The sequence below is a fragment of the Heloderma suspectum genome, chromosome 2 (genome assembly GCF_057233095.1).
Source record: "Heloderma suspectum isolate Gila_16-S chromosome 2, 16-S_ref, whole genome shotgun sequence".
NCBI classification, from domain to species: Eukaryota; Metazoa; Chordata; class Lepidosauria; order Squamata; family Helodermatidae; genus Heloderma; species Heloderma suspectum.
Window position 1 is genome coordinate 195635845 of NC_139459.1, and position 19961 is coordinate 195655805.

Here is a 19961-nt window from a genome sequence, read left to right on the forward strand (position 1 = left end):
AATGAGTACCCAGCTTGCTGTGGGAAAGGTAGTCCCGACTGGGGAAGGCAATGGCAAACCACCCCGCTATAATCTGCCATGAAAATGCCAGCGCAAGCGGCGTCCCTCTAGGGGTCAGTAATGACCCAGTGCTTGCACAGGAGGAACCTTTCCTTTCCTTTCTAACTATGCTTCCTTAAGGATCAGTTTATTATGAGAGCATGTCAGTGTGATTAATGGCTCTGTTGTGGCAGACATACTTCAGCACAGTCTTCTGGAATGCTTACTCTAAACCAATTTGACATTTCTCCAACATGGAGGGCAGTAATTGACTAAATACAAGCCTCATTCTGCAAGAGCTTTTCAAAGTGAGGTTCTGATCAAATAGTGTCCTCCTAATACAAGAATGCCCCACCTGTCTAGCATATCATTAATATAGATGGGAGAATCTCTCAAGCTTAATCTCGTTAAGATCCTTGCCTTTCAACCACCAAGCTCGTTCTAAATTGTGGTCACATTCGATTGCAGATTGCCTCTCTTCAAGTTCCTCTAGCCATGTTTCAATGGAAGATCTATTTTATGTGGATTATCAAAGTCTGCTTAGATTTCCAAGGTTTCTTTCGGTAATTATAATTTCTTGGCCCTAAAATTGGACTGCTAAGTAGATTTGACATCAACTGGTTGTTAAACTTTGCTGTTAGCTGTACATTCAGAAAAAAAACAGTAGTATTGTTTGGGTAGGATCCAGAGTGCTCCTTCTGCAGAAGGGATCAAAATCCGGGGGAAGGAGATTTTTGCTGATTCCTCCTGCAACTTTGCACTACTCTAGATGGTCTAGAACCATCTGGAAAGCTTTTCAGGGAGTGCAGAGGGAAGGAGGAATCTGAGAAAACCATCCAAGCCTGTGTCTTCTAACATATTCATACCAAACCCCTGCTGAGAGATTCCCCCCCCCCCCACAATGTTTGCATTTGGGGAGGAGTTGTTTTTAAACAAATTAGATCAATCCTCTCTTTCGCTTTTTGATCCAGTGTTTGTTGGCAGATTGATATGCATTAATGTCTGCTGGTTTGCAGAGATAAGAGTATGGGAAGATAAAAGGTGATGGACAGTAGGAGATAAATAGGGGAAAAATGAGTTCGGAACATATTTTGTCTTTCTTATGGAATGGAAACCCATTCACTTAGTGGTTAAGGTGACACTAATGCAGCATTTAAAGATCCCCGTATCTTGAGGGATGGCTGCTGTTACTGAAATAATTTCAAAAGAACAAGTAAATTTCCTTCTAAAGCGTTTGCCTACATTTTCTTAATTCATAACCCTATCTTGCTATCATGGAGTTTGCTTAGACAGAAACATTAAAACATTGTGTTGACTCTTTTTGAATTGTACCAAGTTATTAAAAATGTTGGCTATAAAAATAAATATGTTCAGAAGTAAAAGCTTTATTGATTTGGGGGTGGGGGGTGGGGATGATCTACTATCCATCAGAGTTACTTTAATTAAAGAGAAAATAATAGGTATCTGGATTCATATATCCTTTGGGAAGTAAATCAGCATTGTCTCCCGAATGGAACATCACCTTTCTTAGATGGTATTGAGTACTCCAAATATTTTTTAATAAAAGCAGAATCAACATTTATTGGTGAAACTAAGACAAATCAGGATCCTGTTCCCCCCTTCACATTACTGGTGATTCAGTCAACCCCCCTCATACATTAAAAGAACTTGTGAGTGGGTCGCACTGTGTAGCCCTGCCTCCCACCCCAGGCTATGTAAAGGAGCCCTACTTGTGTACAGATGTAAATGTGCAGACCTCCTCTATGTGCAGCCAGCAGCGAGGGGTGGGCAGCACAAGACTACGCATCACACAGTCTTTCCAGTGAGCCCCTTGTTATAAATATGGATCAAGAGGCAGAGAAATGAGATGACTGATAATAACAAAGACCGCAGGCAAGTTCTTTTAGCAGAGTGGAGGAAAAGAAAGGAATACTCTGTGTCTTTGTCCTCCATCATGCACACATACCCAGTGGCATCATAGTCACTTTTATTATTATTATTTATTTCATTTCTATACCGCCCAATAGCCGAAGCTCTCTGGGCGGTTCACAAAAATTAAAACCAAACAACACACAATAAAACAATTTAAAATATATAGAACATTAAAACCACAATATAACGATATTCCCACAATGTAATCTTGCATCTTCTTCTCTTTTCTTTACATCTCCTTCTTCTTGGTCCTATTATCCATTCTTTTAGTACTCATTATTGCTTTGATGCCAACTACCTGCAATTCTGCCTGCTTTTCTTCCTCTAATTCTGGGGTGGGCAACTTGTGGTTCTGCAGGTGTTTTGGCCTACAACTCCTACCAGCCCTAACCAGTATAGCCAATGGTGAAGGACCATGGGAGTTGTAGGCCAAAACATCTGCAGGGCCACCAATTGCCCACCTCTGCTCTAATCTATTTTTGCCTTCTCTTTCTAACATTTCTGATTGTTATTGCTGTTTTCGACAGAGTAGCTTCTTGTTCTCTTTCTTTTATCTAAAACAGAGATACTGGTCTGTCCTCCTCCTGCATCTGTATCTTCTAACTCACAGCTGGCATTAGACTAATAGCAGTGACGAAACAGCAATCTTTGCGTCGGGGTTGCTGTGAGTGCGGAAAGGCTTTAATCTCCTCCTCCTCCTAGCAATCCTGATGCAGATTGTTGTTCTCCTTGCTAATAGCAGTGGGGAAACTAAAAAACTAAAAAGTGTTCTGTGTGAAGAACCTGGGGATATGAACTTTCCTTCTACTAGCTGACATTACTAGCTCCCCACCCTCCAGCAGTGAAAGTGGATGGGGTACCCTGTGGCTCTGTGGACTGCACAGAGAGCGGCCAAGGGGCACATGTGACCCACAAGTTGCTCAGATGTGATGTAGGCCTTTCCTACCTGTTTAGTCATGGGTTCCACATTATCCACTCCTAACTGACAGTCTAGGAATTCATCCGAAATTTTACAGATTGCTCAAGTTTTCAGAGTGAAGGATTTACCTTCCAAGGAGCTAAGGGCAGCATATGTGGTTCTCCCCCCCACCATCATCTTATCCTCACAACATGTGAAGTTAATCATGGGGGAATCATGTACAACAACCCTGTGAGGTGGATCATGTGGAGAGATGGTGACTGGCTCAAGGTCACACAGCAAGCTTCATGGCTGAATGGAGATTTGAACTTGGATTTTCCTAGTCCTAGTCTAACACTCTAACCACTACACCACCCCCTAGCCTTTCCAGCTTGCCAGTTACCCTGAGGGCTTACCTGCTTGACCTTCCGAGTCCTCATAATGTTTCCTCAGATTTAACTCGGCATTTGGATCCCTGGCTCATCTTCCAGTCCATGATCCTGCAATGGTTGCTTTTATCACAGCCAGGCACGACAACCCTTTTCTGTGTTTAGTTGCTGGCACAGCAAATACTGGAACTGGGCCTTGGAGGCCAAACATGCAAACGAAAAGAATGTTGCAATGGAGGATTCAATAAGTTGCCTAAGAATTATGGTAACTCTGAAGGTTTCTGCCTCTGGAGGTTACATGCTCTTTAATTAAAGACAAATGTTCCCTTAAGCAAGTAAAAACAATCCTCTAGCAACTGAAAACAATTCAGGGAAAATAAATACTTTATATGTGACACTGGAGGTTTAATTTTTTTTAGTGTCTTAATGCCCCAAAGGGAGGAAGTTGGAGAAGTGCTTTTCTGAACAGAGGGGGGGAAGTCCCTTTCTGTTTTGTGCTGGCGAAGTTTAAAATTCTGATCCCTCAAGGGAATTTGAATCTGTTATGTGACAGACTGTTCTTATGTCCCCTGAATAAACAGAACAGTTGGTAGCTGAACAAATAAATAAGTGAAATAAAACAGAAAATTAACCAATTGGTGTAATTTAATCAACATTTAAAGGAACAATGCATCAAGCAGTTATCGTTCCTTAGGAGAAACTACGTTACACACAAATGTAACTCTCCATGGCTACTACTCACGATGGCTATTTACTACCTCCAGTTTTGGAAGCAGTATGCCTCTATATGCTGGGGGACATGAGTGCTATTGCACTCCTGTCCTGGTTGTGGTCTTTCCACTGGAGTATCTGGTTGGCTACCGTGCAAACAGAATGCTGGACTACATAGGCCTTAGGTCTGACCCAGCAGGGTTCTTATGTTTTTATGTGTACACAATCCCCATAGCCACTTAAAAATAAAATAGCGGTGTAACCCTTTCCCCACCAACTATTTTTCTGCTCTAAATCTCTCCCCTACCCCTGCCACATAGAGCTGCTTTCCTTCTCAGGGTTTCAGAGGCATGCGTAGAAAGGTAAACTCCATGGAAGAAATAACAGGGCAATAGTAAAGTGGAATGCCAGCTGGTGAGGAAATGGTTCAGCACCTCTCCCACTTGCTGTTCCTCGGCTCAGAATTGCTCCCTACTGAGCATGCTTTTCATTAAAAAGAACAAAAGGGCTTTGTTATGCACATTTGTGTGTAACTTGTAGTTCGCTCCTTCATTTATTATTAACATTTATTATAATTACTTATATCCCACCTCTTAAGGACACAGATCCTTCCAAGGTGACTTATAAGGAACATCAAAATATGTTAATGACATTGCAGTTAACAATATCGAAATATGAGGAGGCATCAGGATCCTTCCCACAGGGCAGCTGGTGGCTGAGGGCCCTGTGGCGGGAGCAGACAGTCCAGATGGGGCAGGAGCAGGCGCCTGGTGTTATACTTGCCTGCCTGCCTGTGCTCTGGGCAGTTGCCACAGGGTAGTTGGTGGCAGATAGTGAAGTCTGAATCAGCTCTCCTCCCCCCCCCCCCCCCGTCAGTAGCCATGGATGTAGGCAAAACACACTCAAGTGGAACAGACTTTACCGGAGATATAACAAACTTACATCTCAAGGTAAGTTGGCTGAGGTCAGATCCATGGTCAGCATCACTTGCAGGAGGCAGAAGGAAGAAGAATAGGAAAGTAGAGGGAGGAGACCAGGAAAAGGCAGAACGACCTCTCAGAGATCCCCACCCACCTTACTCAGGTACGTATTAACCCTTCAAGTTCAGGTTAAGTGACTCATGGCCCTAGTCCCTCCAACAGATAGCCTGGGGGGAAGAACCATCCTGACATCTTCTTCACTCCCTCCCTCCCTTGAAATACCATTCTGATAGCAGCTTTAAAAAGGTGCTATTTTGAAGTGCTCTATTATTTATTTGGTGAGGGATTTGGGGGGGGGAATTGGTGAAATACTGAAAAAATCACTATTGATTCTTTAAATCTTCACTTTAGTGGGGTCTCTCTGTGTGTGTGATGCAAAATCTTGATGTGTTCAATGAATGTGCAGAGAAATTCTCAAGGGCCTGCAGGGTACACCCACCCATGACCAAAACCACATGCTGCCTCCAGAACCTCCGACGAACATCCAGTGGACATGTGTAGATGTTTGCATGTCTGTGAAAAGAGCCCCTACACTTGAGGAGAGTCCTTGATTGGGCAGCATCCTTCCTCAAGTGTAGGAGCCCCATTCATTGGGGGGGGCCTCATATGCAGCCCCACCTGCATGTTCTTTCAACATGTGGTGGGAGTTTTTTGTATCTCCCTCTTTTTTCTTGTTATGGTTCTGTTTTTCCTGTACTATCCTTTCAGTTCATCCTAGCGATGCTACCAAAGATTCTTAAATTCTGGGCTTAGAATATGAACTATGACAGCTTGTAATACTCACCTTCAGTGTTAGAGTGACCATAACGGCCCTGGGTCAGGACCAAAATACACGTTATTCTAATCATGTCAGTGTAACTGATGCTGCTATTTTTCTTTACTTTCACATAAGATTGGGACCACGGTCTGTGGGAGAAGAGTGTTTAAGCTTCCTGCTCACCCCCTTTTTTTTTCTCTAATGGAGGCTTTTTTCTCCCCCCCCCCCACCCCAGGTGGGGTAGGTGGAATTTCAGGAAAAATGGATGGGGAGAGCTTAAACTCTCCTCTCCCAAATTACCATGGTCTCAGTCCAGATTGGGACCACACACAGTTACACGAAAATAAAGAACAATAGTAATGTCAGCTAGTAGAATGTGTAGTTTAATCTGAGCTGGTGAAACCTCCTCCTTTCCAACCACTCACTCATTTTGCTGTGGTGAGCGCTCCAGCAACTGAGGTGCAGAGAGGTGGGAGCGGTCCTTAGCCCCCTCTCTCCATCATTCCTGGTGTGTGAAAGTCTGCTTGGGTGGTATGTGCAGGAAGCCCTGAGAAATGTAAGTTTCCAAGGGCTTTGACAAACACATATATGGAAAGACTACGTATTTCAGGACTTTCTATACTGCCAACATTCATGTCATTCACACGATAGGAATGAGGGAAGGAGGGAGAGAGCATGCAGGAGGGATTGAGATGTCCCCCCTTCAGCTGGTTTGCTGCTGGAGTAACCACCGGCAGGGGAGGGCAGCTGAGAAGGAAGAAATGAAGATGGGGGGGGAAGAGATAAGGGGAGGAGAGAGATAAAACAGAAACCACTGGAACAGCATCCCAGCAGCTTCAGGTAAGAGGGTTTGGAGGCTCATGGGTGGAGGGGGGCACATCAATTATGAGCAAATTTAAAACTCTTGGAGTAAAAGAATGCCCCACCTGAGCATTCTCCATTTTTACTTTTAATGTTTGGCCCAATGTTAATTCCAATTGGGCCTATTGAGGTTTGCCCATCTCCACTTTCTGCAGTGCATTCTATAATCAGGAGAAAAGAGTTCACATAGAAGAAAATGTTTTGGTTCAAGGCCACATGGTTACACAGACATTGAAATTTAAATTCGTCAGACTCTCTCATACAAATGTTTAATCAAGCTGATTATTATCAGCTTGACAGCCACTTGAGATCTTGCACCACATAAACTAGAATAATGTCACACCATTTATCAGTTACTCACTGCACATTTGCAGAAGTGGCATGGACTGCCACTTGTTCCCTCTGCTGCAGCTTAAACCAGTATTACTAACATAATGTACCTGAAACTCTTTGAGAATTTAGGAACATTCTATCTAAATGCTAATCTGTCTACTTAGAATTTTAATTCCATGGTGTCATGTAGTACTTCCTGGCCTCAGAGGAATAGTATCAGGTTCATACTACCTGCAGTACCAGGACAGTTGCTCGAGAAATTTACTCAATGGCACTTCATAAAGAGAAATGAAAGATAAAGGTGCTGAATCGGGACCGCAAAGTCCCCTATATACATTTCTGGATTTCTTTGTTTTCTTGTTTAAGCAATGTATTGTGAAGGTGTGCTTTGGAGCCACTCTACTAAGCTAGAATGTTATGTTATGCTGCACCCTTGCCCTCCCAACCCCAAAGACCTACCCTGCCTTTCCAGCGTGCCCTAGTTCCCTCCCTCTTTACCTAAAGAATGATTTAGCAGGTCTGATCCTCAGGGCCAAAGCATTAGTAAAGGCATTACTTCAATTGTGGGTCTAGTGGTTACGCCTTTCTCTCGCTCTTCATTTTACTCTAAAGTAGGTGCAGGGCCCCCAAACTGGATTGGGGTGTATGTGTGTGTTAGGGGAGCTTTTAAGATCTGGACTGGGTCTCTGCGCCTACCATAGTGTAAAAATGAAAAGTAACCCCGCCCGCCCCATACCTGCTAGACACACATGTTTTGGCTCTCAATCGCCTTTTAATCTAACCACATACTTCCTTGTCCCATTGGCTAGATCATGCAGGCCCTTTTGTTCTGTTTATACGCTCATCCTTTGCTTTTCAATTATTTTTAAACAAATGGAAACATTAGAAAAGATGTTGCAAAATAATGGTCATACCTGTTTGTCACAGAGATGTGTAGGCTGCAGCTTGTTCGCCTTTTAGTCTGATATTATGAAGCTCAGTTTTACAGCTCAGTTTAGCAGGAGGCCGGTGCTAACCTCCAACTGGAGTCTTATAAAATGCAACCATCATGGAGTCCAACGGTCTCATCCCAGTGACATTTGGCTGACTGTTATTATTGTCCCATATTCCTAGAGTTTTAGCTGGTTCGTTAACTGTGGTCTGTTCCACCCATTTTTTTTACCTTCTAAACCGAAGGTTTCTCTTTTGTCTTTTCCCCACACCTCTCTCTCTCCCTCTCTTTCTCTGCAAGTGGGCATTACTAATTCCAGGGCACTTGCCACAAATGACGCTAGCTCTTAATGGAAGATAAAATCAAGTAAATGGAACTGAGCACAGTAATTAGTTCATCTTTGCATCTGCAGCCTTTTTAAAACCACCCAACAACAGATTAACAATTAAAGCTGCAGAACACAGAGGCTTGGCTTTGTTTTAGACAATGGAGTTTGTAGAGCTGTGGAGTAGGGATGGCAGAGAATTCCGCCACGGATCTCGGTGAGGCTGAATGCCAGTGCATTCGGCCCCCCGAAATCTGTGGCGGAACGGCCTGCCCCCCCACCTCCCCGCGGATCCCTCCCGGGACGAGACTTACCTGGGGTGGATCTTCCAGGCGGCGGCGGCTGTGGCGGCGGCGGCTGCTGGTCTTCCAAGCGACTGCCACTGCTGCCATTTGCAATCTTGTCGCTTTGTTTTTTTTTTACAAGACGTGATAGGCTACGTAAGTCTTTCATAGGCTATCACGTCTGGCTTAAAAAAAAAACAACCCGCGTGTATGCAAATGACAGCGGCTACGGCCGCTGCCATTTGCGTTCCTTATTTTTGGCCGTCTTAGTCTATGTAAATATTTACGTAGACTAAGACGGCGAAAATAAGGGGAACGCAAATAGCGTAGCGGACGCTATTTGCGTTCCCCCTTATTTTCGCCGTCTTAGTCTACGTAAATATTTACGTAGACTAAGACGGCCAAAAATAAGGAACGCAAATGGCGGCAGCTGTAGCCGCCGCCATTTGCATACGTGCTTTTTTTTTTTTTAAGCCAGATGGTCTTGACGTAGCCTATCACGGCTGACTACAGGGACGCAAATGGCGGCGACTACGGCCGCTGCCATTTGCGTCCCTGCTAGCCAGCGGCCGGATGTCTGGCTGCTGGTGGAGCCGGCTGGAGGCTCCGTGGAATCCCCGCGGAGCAGAGCCAGCTGGCCAGGATTCCGGGGGGAGGGATGGAGTGCCTCCCCCCCCAGCGGAACCTGGCGGAGCCATGTAACGGGACTTTCGTACATCCCTACTGTCAAGGCAAAGGTTCCACAGAATCTCATCTGCTGCAGCTTCCGCTTGTCTCCTCCTTCCACTGCTAACCCTGAGCTTTTCTACACAAGGCTCTTAATCCGTTGTATCTACTTCCGGTTTCGTTGCAGAACTGAGATCTGAGCACTACATGACGAGTGCTTCCTTTTCTGCTTTTCCACTACATAACTTTTAGGTGGCGCCGTGGTACAGTGGAATAGTGCAAATACACAAGTGTATTTTTTTTCGCTTTCACAAAAAATACTGTGTTGTCCCTGCTCTAAAAAATCTCACTGAAGGTGGTGTGAAGTGAAACTGTAGGGTCACAATGTCATCTAAAGAACCTGTAAAAAACTGTGAGTAGGGAATGACAAGTACACAAATGCCTCCTGTAGAAAAGCACCCTATGTGGCTTCCTACACTTGAAACAGCCTCTCATTGCCACTTCTTTATGCCTCCCCTTTCATATTACACCTCCAGACTCACTCATTCAACAGTGGCTTCCTAGAACTGGCCTAGCTTTACCTTTCCCACTCACACTGTCACCTAGCTCTCCCTAGGCATAGCCTCACTACATGTTTGCCCATCCCTGACTTCTACCTTTAGCTAGTTAATTCTGGCAGATTTAGAGCTGAATGCTCTCTGAAATGAGGCCCTTCTAAGATGAACTGATACAAAATGGATTTGGGCTATTAATTTATATCAGGGATGGGGAATATGTGGCTCTCCAGAAGTTGTTGGACTGCAACTCCCTTCATCCCTCATCATTGGCTATGCTGGCTGGGGCTGATCCGACCTGCAGTGCAACAACCTCTGAAAGGCCACATGTCCCCCATCTATGATTTAAATAATAATTTCCTGTAACTGAGCCCTCCTTTATGTACTGATATATCCTGCAACAAAACACAGAATATTTTTTTCCTAATTGAATGCTTCGAATATTCAGGTTGACTCTTTTTCAAGATAGGATTTGTTCACCCATTCTCTCTTTCTATTTTTCCATCTCATAGGTCCAAAAGATGGGCTTAGTTTGTTCTGAATAACAGCAAAGCTGAATGATCTTACCACACAGATACACCTTTCATTTGGGTTCCATTTTACTGTGCTCAAGCAACGATACTTTTAGGAGCAGAAAAAAAGAGCGTTTGATTTACAAGGCAAGTCTAGCATGATTTTCATTAAGGTTTAGGGCGCAATCCTACGGAGATAGTCGTTGGCCTCCAAACTCAGAGGCTGATGAGTATGCAGCCTCTGTGCTCTGGCCACCCTGCATTTTTGGCTAGACAGGCAATTTTGCCTGTCTATCCAGGGAACTTCGGGGGGGGGGGAGATATGGTGCACAGGAAGCTGCATAATGTGGCTTCCTCCCTTCCTGCCTCTGGGACTTCCCCCTTTTCCCCATCTCTGTGCTTTTGAGAAAGTTGCGCATCTTAGGAAAATTTTGAGCATGTTGTGCATTTTTCAAGTATACATTTTGCAAACATGAAGGCAAGTTTGGGAACTTATGCACATTTTTGGATAAATGCACTCCCATTAGCATCTGGGATTATTGTGAATGGAGCATTTTTTAGTGATTTGCGAACTGAAACAAAATTCTCATACATCCCTAGATGGAAGTCCCACAATTTCCACTTCACTGTTTGCATGTTGACCAGCACGAATCTTAGACTTTGGGCCAGTCCTGTGTGCCAGCTCTAGAGATTCCTTGGAGAAAGCTAGAGTGGCACCTCCAGAATGGCTGTGCGTGCAATTTTGTGGTCAACACGCTCCCCTCCTGCTGCAGAGCTGGAAGACCAGGTGCCAGGATGAGGGTAGGCAAGCTAGGGATGCAGCCAAAAGGATGCAGCTGGCCATTATCTGTACATGTTCTTTGACATACTTGTGCAATATGCCTATACATATGGTATCATCTTGGACGCACCAACTGTTGTAAGAGACAGATTTAAAGGACAACATATTTTGGACAACTTTACCGTCCCATAAAGCTATCTAAAAATTTCCCACCCCTTAAATTAGCCCCATCTCCTTCCTAAAATATCACCATTACCTCTTGATTTGTAGTTTAGCCATTTGTTACATTGCCATGTTTGCTTCCATTGTTGAAGCAGAACAGTAATCTGCAGTCTACAGAGGTTTTGCTATACCGCCCTTACACTAGATGTATGTTCCCTCCTCTGTTTTTTTCCCTCCATGGCTTAATTTGCTACGTTAATAAGCGCTGAAGTATGGTAAAGTTATCTTTGAGCGGAAATACTAAAACTGACCTGTGTCAGTTTCCAGCAAAAAGCTCAAAAATGTAATGCAAATAGCCTGTGGCAATGAGCAGATCTCAATTTCAGCAAGAGGGATGCTGAATTCATTCATTTTCCCTCCACATACAAAGCATCAAAAGCAGTATGGGAATAAAACAAACTCCAAGGGCTTATACACAAGATGTATTTTCCCTCTCAGTTACTGCAACTTGTGTTAACTACTGTGTTGACCTCTAGGTAGTAGAAACCCATCTCTAAATGTTGGTTTAAAGGTAAGCAAGAATCTGCCACCACAATTAAGGGGTTTTCTACATATTAATTTTGTGGCAAAGTTAATTATGTCTTCCTCCTCCTTCTCCAGAGAAGGATTGTGACGTATTCTCTGTAATAGTTAACAATGGTAATATTCACCAAACTTTTAATCCCTTCAAGTCCTGCAGAGACACCACTGACTTGTTAAACAGAGGAATTTGTGCAGGTTATCACAGATAGCATGTACCGAATCAGAGTGAGTCACAAGTTAAATGGAAAGACCAAAACCATACTGTATATGTAGTCAGATAATTGGTGATAATGCCAGTTATCTATTTTGAAGAGCCATGTGTGTATGTACTCTTGTGTGATGCGTCTACTTATGGACATATAAGAATTGCACTGGCTGCCAATCTGCTACCAGGTCAAGCTTAAGGTTTTGGTCTTAACCTATAAGGACCTAAAGAAATTGGGACTGGGATACCTGAGAGAAGGCATTCTCCCCTGCAGACCTGCCTGGCCTCTGGGCTCTCTGGGTTGTGCCACATCCTGCAGATGTCCATTTGGCAACATCCAGAGAGGACCTCCTTTGTGGTGGTGCCCACTCTCTGGAATACCCCCTGCCCAATAAAACATGTGCCAACTCTGATGCAGCTCAGGAGTATGTCGAAGACGTTTTTATTTGCCTTGGCGGTTGATGATTTATGATGCTTGTCATTTTGATTCTGTTGTTTATTTTTTGATGGCCATTGGTCATGTTTTAGTTATATTGTCTATGTATATTTCTCTATGTATAGTATGGATTTATTGATGTACACTGTCTGGATGTGTTTTACATGACAAGAAGTGCAGAAATATTTTAAACAAACAAACAAATAAATAAATACTAAATCCATCCCCTGCTCCCAAAGAGATCATTGCCACTATCAACAAGTATTTGACCCAAGCCAATTATTTTGCATATGCAATCCCAATGCCGTTTCTTATCCAACTATAGCCCTGTTCAAGAGCTTCATGTTCCACATGATTAATGCTGCATGGAAAGACAGTGGGGCTGCATAGAGCCTGGCCCTGAATCTCCTGCCAGTCGAGCCCCCACACTGCCAATGCACTGGGGAGGGGAAGTTTGATGCACATGTGTAGGCTGTCTCTCTGCGCTGGAACCCTGCATGCTCAGGGTTCCAGCTCAGGGGAACAGTCTACAAGAGTGTGACAGGCTTCCATCTTTCAGACTTCCCCCCAACTTATGAACAGTGTACCTGTGGGGCTGGCAGGGGATATAAGAACGAGTGTGTCACATGTCCTCTTTTACAGAGGACAATCCTCCATTTAAAGAGCTACCAGAGGCCTGTCCCCTATTTTGAAGGTATCCTCTATTTGAAGGGCTGTCCAGTCCAAGTCTGGTTTAAACATAAGGAACCATAAAAATGGAGAGCAGGAGTCTGGAAGTTGCCCATCATCAGTTAGTACCTGGATAGCAGACTAAGCAAGGCACATCTAGTCACAGTCTTCTCCACTATGGTGTGACCTATTGTACTTATATCTAAATTATAATAACATCAAAATTTGCATCTATGCATATAAATTACCATATGCAATTTTTTTTTGCAAATCGGTGCCCTCTTTCATCCTCTTCTTTGATTATCTATTTGTTCTTTTTTTGGTGATTCATACGTGGCCACCATAGGTTGGCTTGTGTGGCCCTGCTCTCTCTCCATGTGATCTTAATAGTGTGGAGTACAGAACACCTGAATAGGGCTTAGGAATATGTGCGCAGAAGGTCGTAGCTGGATCAGGACAAAAGCATGAATAAGCCATGAGTCACTGGTTCCTGCCACTTTGGGGCATATTGTGCATTCAGTGTATAGCATGTGCATGTACATAGGATGTAGGACAGCACTTGCCAGTCACAAACTGTAGTAAATGTAGACACCACAGAAAAACTGCAGAATAATTTCTGCGGAGGGAGCCTTATTTTCCTTGCTGTAATGAGGCCAGCGCTACATCTGGCCTTAGGGCTGCAAGCAGTGAACTAGCCATGAAAAGGGGCCATAGCTCAATTGTAAAGCACAAGCTTTGCATGCATGGGTTCAATCCTATTAATATTCTATTAATGTTTGTATCGTCTTTATCCTCCCCCTACTGTTTTTACTGCACTTTGATTCAAAAAGTAGTCATGCACAGATCAATGTGTGAGCAGGGCCACATCGACTAGTTCCGTTCCTGACATCACAGAGGTCAATTAGTCCTTCCCTTTGCGGTCTGCGGGGGTGGAGGTTTTGTGCATTCACTTCTATGTACGAAGGCTTCCATTCGACCTGATTGTGCAGGCTACTTGGCACAGCACTGCCTCCTGTTCATATGTTGGTCTACTTGTGAGCAATAGCTTCTAACAGCGCTACTGCAGTCTGCTCTTCAGTAACCTGTTTTAGTATGGACTCTGGTGTTCACTTTAACTGTGAACGGATGCATGTTCCTTACACCAAATTCTATTGGGCATAGGTAGCAGCTATCTCTGATGTAACAGTTGTAACTCCATATTCTGAATGCCATATCTGCAGAATAAACTATGGGTGTACTGTGAGGATCCACATTTCTAAAATGCTCAGCCTGAATTATTGTTGGGTTATTCAATATGGTGATGATCCATCCTATTGTACTACATCCATCCTCCACCCAAAGGCTCCTAGTACACAGAGTGTTGTTCTAGTCAAAGTGCTCTAAGAAGAAATACTGAGTGTATGGCAGGGACTAGATTAGTTCTGTGGAGTCTACAGTAGGGGTGCAGAACCTTAGGCCCGGATGCCAAATATGGCCCTTCTGGGGGAGCCAAAGCTGGTACTCTGGTATTACCCAGATGGCCATGCCCCCTTCCTCTGGCCCCACCCCCTTTCCTCCAACCACCACTTGTTTAACAGTTTGCTGGATTTTGTGCAGTTTCCGCCCCATTCTAAAAGACTGAAATCCCACTCCTAAGGCTTAGTGACTGGCAGTAAGAGCTTTAAGCTACACTATGCTGGGATCTTTGGCCCCACCCCCTTTGCCTTCAGCCCCACCCACCACTGGAATGCGGCCCCTGAAAGCTCCTCTGAAATAGAATTTGGCCCTGGTCTACAGAATGGTAAAACCCTTATTTCAGCATAGCTGCTCTGTTAATTTTTGGTTTACCCCATATCTAGCAGCTGTGAGATATTTCCTTCAAAACAAATCATGTAAATCATCCCAGGGGATGATGGGGGTTGCAGTCCGACACATTTGGATAGTGCCAGGTTGGGGAAGGCTGTTTTAGAGTATTCTCTAAATTCTGAAAATCTAAAACAATGTTTGTGGTACTGATGGCCAACTATGTCAAATTACATATGGTGCTATGTTTCATTCCTGGCACTCCAGTCTAATACTGAATGCTTATCTAATGATATGGATACTAGCTGTACCCATTGCAAAAAATTTCACACCCAAGTGTGTGTAACGTACGATTTAGTAACTTTGTTAATCAGCTGTTTTACCTGACCTTGAGATTTCACAACTTTGTATGGATGGTGCAGCGGAGGCTGGTCACTCTGGTTTTCCCGCTCTCTTCCTCTCAACTTCCCAATCATGTCCTGCATCAGCATCCCTTCAATGAGTACTCCAATAATACAACCTCTTCCCACTACAAGCCCCGGACCCCGCCGTAGCAAATGGGGTTTTCCAATCCACCTCCCTCCCTCTCATTCACCCACATAGTTAGCCTCCCTCCTTCCAATAAGGGCCCCCTCCCACTACATGAAAGCACAGACAGGTCCACTCCTCCTCTGTTGCAGAGAAAGGGGTTCCATTATAAACATTAACAATTAACTGCGAAGCTGTCAATTTATTTTCAGGGGAGTGATTATTTTTCTACAAATCTAGGAATCAGCAGCTTTAATTTGAGACGGTTCCGAACTCAATCAGATAATATTTAGGGGTCAAAATGGAGTGAACAAAAATTCATGCTCCGTATTAATATATAATTAGCCTTGCTTTTTTAAAATTTTATTTAAAGCTACTGGTATTCTCTCTTCTTTAAAAAGACAAACACTTAATTCAATAAACATGTCCAATGATCACCATATTTAAAGTTGGCACACAGGTGTTAGAAGTTCAAGACATGAATAATTACATTAAAATACCATTCCTGATTTTGCTATATAGCTACCTGACTTTGGAAAACAAAGAAAATGATTACCATCTATTATAACAACATCATTTGACAAGGCTGCAATTTATCTATAGCTCTTTATGAATCTGTTGTTCCATGATACCAACAAAGATGGCCAGTATTACTTGAGTTATCACCAATTGGTGATAAATGGTACAGAGTGTAAAGTGGTCATTCATCTTCAGCAAAATAAACTGATTTGTCACTAGAACCCTTGGGTGTTTTAGAAAAAGTAGTAACAGGATATTTGAGGAGACTTTTGTAAATATTTGCCACAAGGAGTGTGTCTCTTATTTCTCTCTCTCTCTCTGTGTGTGTGTGTGTGTGTGTGTGTGTATGCAAGGCACAATGAAGTATAAAAAGCTATAAAACACTTTCCAAAAAATACTGGAGTGTAGATGGGTGGCCTCTTGTTTCTTTCAGAGTTTTGCCCCCAGCTACAGAGACCATTTGGTTGACAATGAACCATTATCACCAGGAACATCTTGTGATCATCTGTCAGAACCAGCAGGTTTCTAACTGGGAACCTCCTCAGTAGCATCTGCTGTATGGAACCATCTTCTTAAAAGCATTAGAAATAGACCAAGTTATCCCATCTAGAGCACACTCCGGGAGAGAGAGGAGGACAGGAGGGCCTGGCGTGCTATGGTCCATGGGGTTACGAAGAGTCGGACACGACTGAACGACTGAACAACAACATCCCATCTAGACTATATCTATATATAGCAATTAAATGTTTTTGAATTAAATTATTTTAAACTATTGTTTCTAAATCCTTTTACATTCTTTTTATCATTGGTCTTATTGTATTTCTTTTTCTTCTGTCTGTCACTCTGAGACCTCCAGCTATGTGGCAACTCAGAAATGAAATAAAGTGTAAAAAATATATAGGTTCGTCTCTACCTGCAGATTCCTACTGGCTCCTGGTGATCCTGGCTGCCTCTAAGATCTGCCATGCCAGTACTAGCAGGTAGCTATATGCTCTTGTGATCTCTATCTTCCTGCTTTTAGAATCTTTCTTCCTGCCTGAACCAGCCTTGCAGATTTCCCTCTCCAAATTCATTTGCCTTAGTGCCTTTACCTCAGACTCATTCCGTCCTGCCTCCTGCAGACAGATTCTCCAGCATGAACATTAGTCTCCTTTGACCTTGTCACTGGACTGCCTTTACAACATGGCTTTTTATCAGAATTCTGTATCTTAAAAAAAAAAATTAACATGGAGTTTTATTCTTTTATCTTATCTTATATTTTTTATTGTTCACTGCTCCAGAATCTGTCGAGATGTGGAATGGTATATAAACTTTGTAGATAAATAAATACATAAATAAAACACTTGGGAATCCAATCCTGTTCAGACTCTCTACCAAACCATGAGGACCTAATCCTGACAAGACTGCCCAGAGCTCCACTGCAGACTGAAATGAGTATAAGTCCTCTTCATTTCTCTGGGGCTTGGGCAAGAGATGTTCCTGGCTGATTTCATTTCTCGTTCTTTTTTGTATGAAGCCTGAAAATCTACACACAGATCTGTTAAATACTTAGAAACTACAGTGACTCTTTAATGTGTTTCCTGTGGTCAAGATGAGAAACCTCTGATGTTTGAAAAGCGTCTAGCACTATAGCAGGATTCCCTACCAATGGTCCTCTTTTTCAAATGTTCTAACTTCAGTAAACCTTTCCACATCAACTTGTCCGCCAAGGAACTCTCTGTAGTTTGCTGCAGAAGAATCAGGGTTATATTCAAGGGCGTACACGCAGTTGATGCAGTATACTGGGCAGGCCTGCTGAGTGTGTTCACAGCTGATGTGAGGAGACAGGTGAAGCCCAACACATCGCAGTTGTTGTGGACTGCAGGGAGATATTAGTAGCGGTGGGCAAGCTGACTTTCAGAGATGTTTGTCTGCCAAACTGCCATTATTCATCACCTTCTCACTGAGGAATCCATATAAGCGTTACCTCTATATATCCCTTAACTATTTCTTTCCATGGTTTTGAGTTCCAAACGCATCCCCACTGCCAGCAAGTGACGAAATCTGATTAATTACAAATTCTAGGGTAAAAAAGCCAAGCAGATTTTACACGGGATAAAATGTGACATTAAGGTAATATATAAAAATGTGTGTACTGTAGTCCAGTTGCAGAATTTGTTTTCTCATCACACACTTGTTGATTTTTGTATTATTATTATTATTACTACTACTACTATTATTATCATTAATATTATCCCACCTTTTTCCCAATACTGGGACTCAAGGTGGCTTTACTACATTAAAAACTTATACAGTTAAAACATATAAATAGAAATATACAAAAGTTAAAAATATAATTAAATCATCAATAATATTAAAACTGTATAAAATATCAAAATTTTAAAAGACAACAAGCAATATAAACCATAGTATCAATCCATCATATTCTCACAGGTCCAGACTAAATATCCCCATAGTCCTGCCGGAACAAAAAACTTTTTACCTGCCTGAGAAAACATACCAAGGAAGGTGCCACTCTCACCTCCCTGGCAAGGGAGTTCCAGAGCCTTGGGGCAGCGACCGAGAAGGCCCTCTTTTGCGTTCCCACCAGGCGGGCCTGTGATGGTGGTGCGACCGCAAGAAAGGCCTCCTCTGAAGATCTTAGGGCATGAGCAGGCTCATAGGGGAGAATACAGTATTTCAGATAACCTGGGCCCGAGCCGTCTAGGACTTTATAGGTCATGACCGGCAGTTTGGATTGTGCCCGCAAACAGCCTGAGAGCCAGTGAAGCTGTTTTAGCAGGGGAGTGGTATGCTCCCTGTAGCCAGCCCCAGTCCACAGTCTGGTAGCAGCTCTTTGAACCAGCTGAAGTTTCCGAGCACTCTTCAGAGGCAGCCCCACGTGCAGCACGTTACAGTAATCCAGACAGGATGTAACTACGGCATGTGTTACTGTGGCCAAGTCCGACATCTCAAGGAACGGGTGCAGCAGGCGCACTAGTGTTAACTGTGCAAATTTACTCCTGGCCACCGCTGAAACCTGGGCATTCAGGCTCAGGGTTGAATCCAGAAGTACACCCAATGTGAACCTGTATCTTCAGGGGGAGTGTAACCCCATCCAGCACAAGCTGAATCCCTATTCCCTGATTGACCTTTCAACAGACCAAGACCACCTCTGTCTTATCTGGATTAAGCTTCAATTTGTTTGCCCTCATCCAGTCCATTACTGCCGACAGACACCGGTTTAGCACCACAACAGCTTCCTTGGAATTAGATGGAAAGGAAAAGTAGAGTTGGGTGTCATTAGCATACTGGTGACACCAAACCCCAAAACTCTGGACAACCTCTCCTAATGGTTTCATGTATATGTTAAATAGCATGGGGGACAAAATGGAACCATGAGGAACCCCACAGGCCAATGGCCAGGGAGCTGAACAGAAGTCCCCCAGCACCACCTTCTGGGTCTGCCCCTCCAAGAAGGAATGGAGCCACTGTAAAACAGTGCCTCCAAGTCCCATCCCAGCGAGGTGGCCCAGAAGGATACCATGGTCGATGGTATTGAAAGCCACTGAGAGGTCCAGCAGAATCAACAGGGACACACTCCCATGTCTAGCTCCTGGCCTAGGTCATCCACCAAGGTGTCCAAAGCTGTTTCTGTCCCATAACTTGGTCTGAAGCCAGATTGAAATGAATCTAGTTATTCTGTCTCTTCCAGGAATCCCTGGAGTTGGGAGGCCACCACACACTCCAATATCTTGCCCAGAAATGGAATATTGCAGTATTTGTAATGTGCAGAATTCCAAACCATTGTTAAGGGCAGAAACAAAACAAGTTCCCTCCCTTAGGCATCATTTTACTTTTTACTTCTCTCTTCAGAGCTCTAAGTGCATTGACATACCTCCCCAGAGAAAGCTTGTCCATTCAGTAGGTGTTCTGACCCCTGGCTGTCTTCGCTGCCAAAGTGTAACCGGATTTCTTCCAAGCGGTGACTGTATGTCATGGGCCCTCCAGAGATGTTGACCAAATGTTCTTTGTCCAGTCGTAGAGAAACATGTCTCCCTGTATTATACATTGTCCCACTGACCTAAACGAAATGGAATAAAAAAGTATGAAACTGGCAAGTCTTTCCCCCCTCCTTTTTTTTCT

General features: G+C 43.6%; 1 protein-coding gene across 2 annotated transcripts in view; it reads right to left on the bottom strand.

Annotated features, from left to right (window-relative positions):
* The window catches only part of CA10 (carbonic anhydrase 10 (inactive)), a 445075-nt gene that overhangs the window by 61118 nt on the left and 363996 nt on the right, over positions 1-19961 (bottom strand). For both annotated transcript variants that reach the window (XM_084832322.1, XM_084832323.1), the window contains exon 5: positions 19714-19899. In XM_084832322.1, the coding sequence (XP_084688448.1) occupies positions 19714-19899 (186 nt within the window). The remainder of the gene's footprint in view (positions 1-19713; positions 19900-19961) is intronic.